Here is a 9,426-nt window from a genome sequence, read left to right on the forward strand (position 1 = left end):
GATTTCTGACTTGGCCTGGAACAGACCAACATTGTGTAAATGCTGAATAGTAAAAGCAGACAGCTGATCTCCAGAGAAAAAAATAAAATGGTTACCTTTTCCTTTAAATAGAAACTGCCTGGATACTTAAGGAGACTGTATCCCATCTGATCTGCAGCTCAGGGATGTAAAGTTGTAAAGTCTGGTGGTTTATGGAACATAAAATCATGGATTACCTAGGCCACAGTATAATACAATTATATAGTGTTCGGATGTTTTCAAGTGAAAGTAAATGTAAGCAAAAGCGGAAGTAAGACTCAACTGACTTGTATGTTATAAAACCCACCAAGCTTCATACCCTGGAAAGAAAACATAAATTTTTACTGTTGAGTGTTTCATTTCATGAGAGCTCTTGTTGACGTATGGTAAGATGTGAAACAGATCAATTGAACAAATTTTCATATTGTGGTTTTTTTCCTTTTAAGAAAAAGAAATGGAAAGATCACAGCATCCTGGAGGCTAGCACAGGTAACCCAGACTAATCCTCACACCAGTCCTGTTGGCAACTTCTTCAGTAGTTTTGACAGCCAGATCTGGGCCAACTACAACCTACAGTGCCATTCATCAGTCCTGGAAAAAGCATTCCAGAGCTTGGCATTGCTCCAATGCTTGCCAAGCACATCCCAGGAGTGGCCACAGAGGGTTGGCTTTCACAGCAGCAAAACAGAAGAAAAGCAGATCTGTGTGAGCCAGTGAGAGCAGTGGGGAGCACACTGCCATGGTCCTGAGAACCAGAAGGGTAAAAGCTGGAAAACTCATGCATTGGGATGAGGGCAATTTAACAGGGGAAGCAAAGGCTGCACACAGAACAAAGCAAAATAAGGTATGAATACCCTGCTTCCCATGGCTGGGCTGGTATTCAGCACCTCTAGCAGAGCAGGGTCCCATCACACATCACAGTGACTTGGTAGGACAAATGCCATCACACCAAATGACCCCTGCTTCCCTCTTCTTCCCCCATTTTATACACTGAGCCTGATGCCATATGGTCTGGAGTATCTCCTGGGTCAGTTTGGGTCACCTGTCCTGTTGTGTCCCCTCCCATGTACCTCGAGTCCCCTCACCAGTGTGGCAGTAAGAAAAGCAGGAAAGGTCTTGGCTCTGTGCAAGCCCTGCTTAGCAATAACAAAAAAGCAGCATCATCAGCCCTGAGTTGAGCACAGGCCAAAACCACAGCCCCGTAACAGTCCCTGGGAACAAAATTAACTCTACTGCAGCCAAAACCAGCACAGAGGTGCAGAGCAGAAACTGTGGAGATGGCACCCTTGTCAATCCCCACTGGAGCCCATCAGTGCCCAGCAGCAGGGAAAGGGCTGGGGGCAAGTGGCAGTGCCTTGCAAGAACTGGTTTGCAGGGAAAAAAGAGAACAGGAACAGCCAAATCTAAGCACAGCTCAGTGAACTTTTATTAGTGAAATTCACAGATTTCATCCTAAAGAGAGGGCTCTGCTGCTGCCCTGTAGCACAAGCCAGGCACCACAGGGATGCTCCATGGCAGGATCAGTGTTGCCAGATGATTTGCAAGTTCAGGGGCAGCTCTGTGGCCACGAGTTCATCGATCTTGCTCCCGTCCTTCATGGGGGTGTGATAGAAGCCCAGGACGTCCCCAGCACGGCGCATCTGGTGCAGCTGGGAGTTGGGGACAGCGTGTCCCAGCTCTGCTGCCAGCCGGGCCAGCAGGTGATGTTTCAGCCTGTTCTCCTGCAGGGGAGTCTGCTGCCAGTCCTCAGGAAGAGAGGGCCCAAAGACCTCCCTGACCTGGGACTCGAGGCAGCTCTGCAGGCCCTTGGGAGGGAGGTAACTCCGGCTGCATGGCAGAGGACAGATCAGACTGGGCTTGCTCCTCTTCTCCTTCACAGGAACTGCTCCATCTGCTTCCATTTCTCTTTCGTCCTTCCTGCTGGCAACAGAACAGAAACATTTTCAGCCTCTGGGCTAATCAAAACAGAGTCAGAGCATTTTTGTATTTGTGTTGCTTTAAACCAGACTCAATCCAGACACTCACACATCCATGGACTCATCAGGTCTGTTATCCAGAAGTGCACAGGCTTTTCCCAAGTGATGCTCCCCACACAGGTTGCCTCTGCAGAACAATCACCCACCCACCTATTTTATTGATCTGAGTAAAAACAGCATTTTAACAAGATTAGTTACTTGTTTTCTGTTACAGCTCCATTTTCTAATTTGCTGTGAATAAAAAGCATAACAGAAAATAAACACTACTACAGAAATCACTGGCCACATGTAAAAAAACAATCATCACTAGTCTTAAGTAAAAAATTTTACCTTCTCATATGCCACAATCTAGTCAATAACGCATGTGTGGTTTCAACCAAAATGTTACAGAGGAACTTCTTTCCCGTGAAATCCTTCCCTTCCCACTCCTAACAAAAGCCGTAACAGCTCTAAAGGCTCCAACTACGCACCACTGCACCCGCCCCCCAGCAGTGCACCTTGGTGGGCGCTGGTTGCCCAGACCTTCTTAGTCTCCTTTCCTAAGGATGTTCCAAAGCCACCTGGACTAATCCTGAGGGACTTGTTCAGGGGGTGTCGGGCTAAGTGACCTCCAGAGATTTACGGCCCCGTGAAGGCCCAGCCCCTGGATGCGGAGAAGGCCAGAAGCCACCCCCACACCCACCCTGTGCCCTACGGATACCTGCGGCCGCCCCAGAATGCTCTGAGCCCCGCAGGGCCGAGCCTCTGCCTCCGCCTTGCCGCCGCCCGCAGCGCCTGCACCGCCCCCATCCTACGGAGCCGCTGAGCGCCTTCCCGCGGCCACCGAAGATGACGCATTTCTTGCCGCGCCCCGCAAAGCCTCATGGGAAATGTAGTCCGTACCCCTCAACCCAGCCCCCTCGCTGGGAAACGGAGTGTGTGAAAATTTCCTCAGGAAAAGGCGTTCTTTGATGTTTGGTGTTTGTGTGCTTTCAAGTCTTCTCCACAAGAAGGGAGATTTAAACAAGCAGGTAACAAGCTGCAAGTGATGTTCATGCATTGGAAAGCTCACAGAACTACAGAATATGCTGAATTGTAAGGGGTACGTCAGGACCATCGAGTCCTATTCCTGGACCTGCACAGCACCATTCCCAAAAGTCACACCATGTGCCCGAGAGTATCGTCGAAGTGCTCCTTGAGCTATGTCAGGCTGGTGCCATTTCAGTGACTTCCTAAGTGTTACACTGCTTTTCCTCACTGGAAAACCTAGCATGGAAACATATTTTTCAGTTGGTATATGGAAAGGCAAAATGTGATGCTACAGTATCAGATTTAATGAAAGAGCAAGTTCTGATGTCCTGTAACACGGGTACATGTGAAAATAATGGTTGTCAGACCAAGCAAGCCCACATTGGGGTGCATAGCTGCAAGTCAAATTTTCCCCCCAAAATCCCACTGGGATACCCACCCATATTGCAATGACATGCAAACTTCTCTGATGCCCAAAAGATAGGCTGGAAATAAATCCCCATAGACCAATGTCTATAGAGCAAGTATTTGTTTATTGGTAGTGAGGGAGATATCTCCACCTACTTTGTCAAGTCCTTTGTCAAGTGCTGTGATATATTTATACAGTAAGTATTGCTTAATGTTACTATATCACTACAACATCATCTCATAGGCGCTGGAACTAATTTACATAGTATGAGCTCATGGTTATTAGATAGTCCTTTTGTACTGTGCTTGCACCTCCCCAGTCTGGGAGTCATTGGGGGTCTTTGATGAAGGCTTCCAAGGTCTTCTTTGCATCTGAACTTTTCAACTTTGTTTTCAGAGCATGCACAGTTACAGTGTTCCCTGGTCTGTCTTGTCTTAACCAGCCTAAATTTTTTGTTTTCTGGCTAATAGGCTTTGCACTTGCCAATTTCTCATTAGTACTATACTTATCTATCTCTAAACCTATCCACCTGGCAAGTTTTTTCTTTTTTTTTAAATTTTTTTTTAATTTTTTAAATTTTTTCTCTTCAGCATTAAGCAACTAGTTAACTATATACTAGCCATTTGTCCTGGTTTGAAGGACAGGGTCTGCCAATAAAGGCAGAAGTTTTCCTTTGAAACAGAGACCTGAATTCCACTCCCCTCAAGTACTATAAACGTTTGAATCAAGGACTCTGAGGCAGAGATAAGGGGGTAGGAATAAAAGCTCTTTTACTAGTATATCTAACTGTACCAGCAGAAACAACAGCAGTTGTTAAAATTACTAACAAAACAGAACAGATAACTCGGTTCCAGTCCTGTCTTTAGTTGTGGGCATGTTCCCTCCCGGTGGGAGTGGAGGCGGGAGGGGGCGGCTGCGGCCGCGCCGGTCTCAGGTGGGAGTGGCTGGAGCGGGCAGCTCCTCGCTCACCGTTGGTGTCCGGGTGATTGGCTGTGTCTGCAGAGGCAGGAGGCTGGAACGGGGCAGATGCAGGGCAGGTGATCGCAGAGGCTCTGGCTCTCCTGCCTTCGGCCACGTGGCTCCAAGACCGAGGGGGATCCTCCTCCGAGCTCGCCAGAAACACGAGTCCCCTCCGGAAGCACGAGTGCCCCTCTCGAAGCCAATCCCACCTACCCCTTTTGTCTTGAGTCGTCAAAGGTCCGGGGTGTAACCAGCCAGCTCCATTGGCGTGATAATGGGAAAAATTCTTTAAATTGACACAGTGATAGAAAAACACTCAACCCCCAACACCATTACATAAAAAAGTTATTTGTATCAGGTTATATAGGTACAAAAGTTATGACTCAGGTTATATAGGTAGCAGGTTATACAAATATATAAAAAGTCTTTATTTAGGTTATAGTGATATCAAGTTATATAGATATATCAGGTCATATTGACATAACTCAAGCTATACAAGCACTTTGATGTAAGTTATATAGGCATCAGTTGCTTAGCTAAATTTTTCCATTAAAAATACTAATTCTGTATAAATGGTGTATCAGCATTGCAGTTTATATGGATCTACACTACAACCATACACCAAGTCTAGTTCTGTGGATTTGATTATTTGCTTCATTTTCTTTCACCACATTTTAAAGGCCAGTACTCCTGGAGGGAAGTATAGCTCAAGGACCGTTGGACAAATGTCATACCCTCAGGATCAACACCCTCTGCAACCTTGGACATTGGGACATTTTTACCACAGAGACCCAGTGTTGGCCTGAAGAATGATGTAGTTTCTCCATTTGTTTGGCTCCTGCAGTGACCACTTCGGCCTTTATATGGATAGGTGAGACACCCGATTTTTCTCTCCTCAACAGTGTCTTCCTTAGGGCACTTCTTCCTTGAGCCTCTCTTGTGTAGCTGCATGCCAAGGTTAATGCTTGTAGGAAACATTAGAGAGTGAACAGAGAGTGAGCAGAGAAACCTCTGAAGGAGCTGAGAGTGCAATCCAGTTGAAGGCATTATGTTCCTCTGTTTTCTTCCACGTTGCCCTTCCTGATCCATTCATTTTTTGCTGAAAGAAGCTGTGGCACATAACATGGGCATAAAACTTTCCCTCATTTACAGTGTTTGCTTTACATTCCATTTCTCCCATCTTAGCAGAGAGACAAACCCCATGGTGTATTAAAGTTTCTCTACCACAACAGAGGCATCTAATAGTGATTACAAATACTTTTAATTAAATACCTTATCTAAGACCCTCTTGAAACCAAGAAGGTGTTATGGTGCTGGTCTTCTTCTTCAAAGTCAGAGTTTGCTGTTCCTGGTTTGGCTTGAAGCTGACACTGGAAGTGTTTTATTCCCGGTCTCATCTGTAATCCAGTCTCACAGGCTATTAGAGAAATATGTGGGAGTCATCTTGAAAAAAGCATGTCAGATATTTAGATACACTTTAAATAATCCCCTGCATCCCACCTTACATTTTTAACTTTTTTCAGAAGTATATAAAAGTATTTCTAGGTGGATAATTGCTGGTGTGTGTCTTGCCAGGCTTGTAACCCTTCGATCCAACACTTCAAGCATAGGATTATGGGTCCTCAAAGAGATAAAAAAGGTGATTGGATATGATGCTTATCTTTTTCACTTCATTTAGGAATCAGAGCCTTTTCAGATCAGAAATGTAATGAAGAATTGTAGTAGACGATGTCATGCTGAGGTGTTAGTATGCAGACCCATTGCACTGACCATGCTGTACAGATATAACAGTGATATTAAAATGACACTGGGAAAGAGTACGCACTTCAATCACATGTAATCATACTTTGGCTGTACTTGTACCTCTAAAAATAGTTTATAGTGGTTTTGTGTATCCTTAAATAATCAAAGGAATAAAATTGCATCATGAGGGGAATGCAGTGCACTTAATACATTTAACCAAACAACTAACATAACATTTTGTTTTCGAAAAAGCAAGAAGGCAAACACTTGGCTTCTATAAAGGGAGTAATTTAACAGTTTATCTGAGCAGTACATGGTCCCCGCAAAACACAGTTAGGTGCTGCATGTTAGTATTTGCATTAAGTTTGCAAAATACAAACCACAACAGATGTCTGAACTGGAACAACTTGCTGAAAGAACCATTTGTAAATGTGATTTCTATGCAGGAATGCTGGACACCAAATTCTAAGTAATTCTAAAAGAAAGTAGGCACAGCTGCCCAGGGGCTTACAAATAGAACAATAAAATGTAATTCTTCATAAGCATTTAAAAATCACTGTCCTTCCTAGCTTCCTAGCTGCCAACATGACATTCCTAGCTTGCCATGGGAAGGGACACTGATGTTGCTGACCCTTAGCCTATAGGTACATAGATGGGATAGCTGATGGAGGGGATTCTCCCAAATATGTCAGGACAAGTAATCACAGAGGAAATGAAGTTACTCCAGAAGGACAGACCAGAGAGTACCTAATTCTCTATGCATTTTTGGCAGGTGTATCCTGTTTTTACTATGTGTTTTATTTGCACATGTTGGATTCTGCCATCTGCTGAATTTGGATATAATGCCTGTAAAGCTGGTGTGAAAATATACAAAATGAAACTCTGACTTCTGGAGAGAAACTGCCAGTGCCTCTGTAACTATAACTCTCTCTCACAGAAAATTACCTTTCTTTTATTTTGTGATATATGTACCCTCTCTATACAAAAGTCAGCCAAAGTTAAATTCCACCACTCAGCTTGATTTTACCTCAGGTCTCTGTTAAAATGCCTCAATTTTGATTGGAAAAGGGCCTGAGAAACCTGGTCTAATAAGACATGCTTTGAGTAAGGATTGGATCAAAATGATAACATCTGTGCCGATGCATGAACATGAGAGTATCTTTCTTTGTCAAATATGATAATGTTATAGATAATAAAGAGATTCAGCCGAATTAAGTATAATCAAAATAAGCGATATTTATTTCACGACCGAAATACGGTCCTAAATAGCCACAAACAAAAAGGACAGTGCTGAGCCTGGGATTGGTGCTGAGTGAACACATTCTGATCCGACCTCTATCGCTTCGGATCCCCCTGTGTTCACAAAGCTACCTTGGTCAGTCCATTTTTTATACAGTTTTTCCTAGCCTGTAGTAGAGATCTTTATTTCTTTTCATTGTTTCACATATTCATGTAGTTTTCTTTCTCTGCCTTGGGCTGGACAAAACCATGTCTGGGAAACGATGAATTTTGATGAGTGCAGATCTTGGTTTAGGGAAGCTGGCGTTGAGATGTAGCTTTCTTGATGGCTCTGGTTATCTTACTCATCAGTACTTGTCAAGCGCTCATCCCTTGGGTGTTTCCTGAAAGGGCTATCTCTACCCGGGCTACTTCTATTAACTTGCTAATCCGAGCTCTTCAGTTTTTGTTAGCAGTTAAAATGTTGCGATGAAGCAATTCCTCCCTCCCCGGTTTCTGGTTACCAAGTTTCTTTTTTATTTTATTTATACAAACATTATTTATTTCACATTGTAAGGAAAATTAATCCACAAACACCAGAGGTTTATGTCCAAAAAGGAGACAGAGGAGTCCTTTTTGCTTCATTCGAATAAAGGGAGAGGCCATGGGGCATTCCCCTGGGATCTCTCGAATTTTTGGAGCACGCAGCCTCCCTTTTTATCCTAATTTCCCGGCCGCTTTTCCCTCTCTCTTTCCCCATTGGCTGAGGTACTTGAGAGGCACAGACTTCCCGGAACGCCTGACACCTGACATTCCCCTCTAATGTATAACCCTCCCTTTTAATTTTTAATTCTTGTAGAATTCATAGTTTCCCCCCCTGTTGCTTCATTCATCTTCTGTTACCCAATTTCATTTACCAGCAAACCTACAGTTTGTTTGTAAAGGCAAATCTCTTTTTCCATTCACCAATCAGTGTAATCCCTCCCATTGTTTCTTTTATCTCTAGGTGCTAACTTTATCTACCAACAGATTTACAATTTATTTGTAAAGACAAATGTAACATTCCTCTCAACATTAATTTACAAACTAACACGAATTATATCATAACATATATCACAGTAATGTGGATCTGCCAATCAGGAAAACAAACAGTGATGTTATAAATACGAATGTAATCAAGCCGAATTAAATACGATTAAAATAAGTGATATTTATTTTGTGACCGAAACACGGTCCTTGAGAGCCACAATCAAAAAGGGACAACGCCGAGCGTTGGGTGAACACACAATGATTCGAACTCTATCACTCCAAATCCCCAAATGTTCACAAAACAGCTTTGGTTAGTCCAGTTTTTATACAGTTTTTCCTTGCCCGAAGCAGAGGTCTTTGTCTTCTCTTGTCATTCAGCATATTCATGTAGTTTTCTTTTACCATGTTGGGCTGGACAAAATCATATCCTGGGAGATGATGAATTCTGATGAGGACATATCCTGGCTTTCAGGAAGGCGACATGGAGATGTATCCTGTCGATCTCAGTTTACGGGAAACCAGGCATTCAGATGTATTTTTTCCATGGCGTTGATTAAGGGTGCTTATCGGGTCCTCATAGCTTGGCTGCCTCCCTAGACAGGGCCATCTCTGCTGTGCTAGGTCCATTAAGTTGTTAATTTGAGCTATCTTACTTTTGTTGGATGTTACAATGATATAATCAAGCCATGTGTGTCTTTACTGTCTGGTTTTAGCCTTTTTTTTTTCTTTGCTCTTACAAATATTGCTTTCTTTACGCTAGTACATAATTCTTACACGAATTACATTATATTCATCCATTACAGTGAGACACAGAAAGAAGAGACTATTAGCAGAGTTTTTGTAGAAAGGTTGTTTATTTTGTAGAAAGATTGCTATTGTAAATAAGTTTATTAAAAAAAAAAAAAAAAAAAGCCTATATCCAGAAAAATTGCTGCTGAAATACCCAATCTGGTGATTCACAGCTCCTCACCACAGGAGGGAAGGCTTTTCTCTTCTCTCTTCAAATGGAATGCCTTCTCACTTTGATGCCTACAGGAGTTGGAAAATCCTCTTTGGCTTCTAATC

At 43.2% G+C, this 9,426-nt stretch overlaps 1 protein-coding gene across 10 annotated transcripts; it reads right to left on the bottom strand.

Moving 5' to 3' along the window:
* Positions 1-1,420: 1,420 nt before the first annotated feature.
* LOC130265374 (39S ribosomal protein L50, mitochondrial-like) lies at positions 1,421-2,827 on the bottom strand. Of its 10 annotated transcripts, none has more exons than XM_056514425.1 (3): positions 2,695-2,818; positions 2,044-2,121; positions 1,421-1,935 (listed from the first exon to the last, which is right to left on the bottom strand). In XM_056514425.1, the coding sequence occupies exons 1-3, from the start codon at positions 2,781-2,783 to the stop codon at positions 1,539-1,541; spliced, it is 564 nt and encodes a 187-aa protein (XP_056370400.1). In that variant the 5' UTR covers positions 2,784-2,818; the 3' UTR covers positions 1,421-1,538. The 10 variants fall into 10 exon arrangements, with proteins under 10 accessions (XP_056370400.1, XP_056370399.1, XP_056370404.1 ...); XM_056514424.1 differs by having other exon boundaries at positions 1,421-1,938; positions 2,695-2,800; XM_056514429.1 differs by having other exon boundaries at positions 1,421-1,938; positions 2,044-2,157; positions 2,492-2,766.
* Positions 2,828-9,426: the final 6,599 nt, after the last annotated feature.

Source organism: Oenanthe melanoleuca, chromosome Z (assembly GCF_029582105.1).
Source record: "Oenanthe melanoleuca isolate GR-GAL-2019-014 chromosome Z, OMel1.0, whole genome shotgun sequence".
NCBI lineage: Eukaryota > Metazoa > Chordata > Aves > Passeriformes > Muscicapidae > Oenanthe > Oenanthe melanoleuca.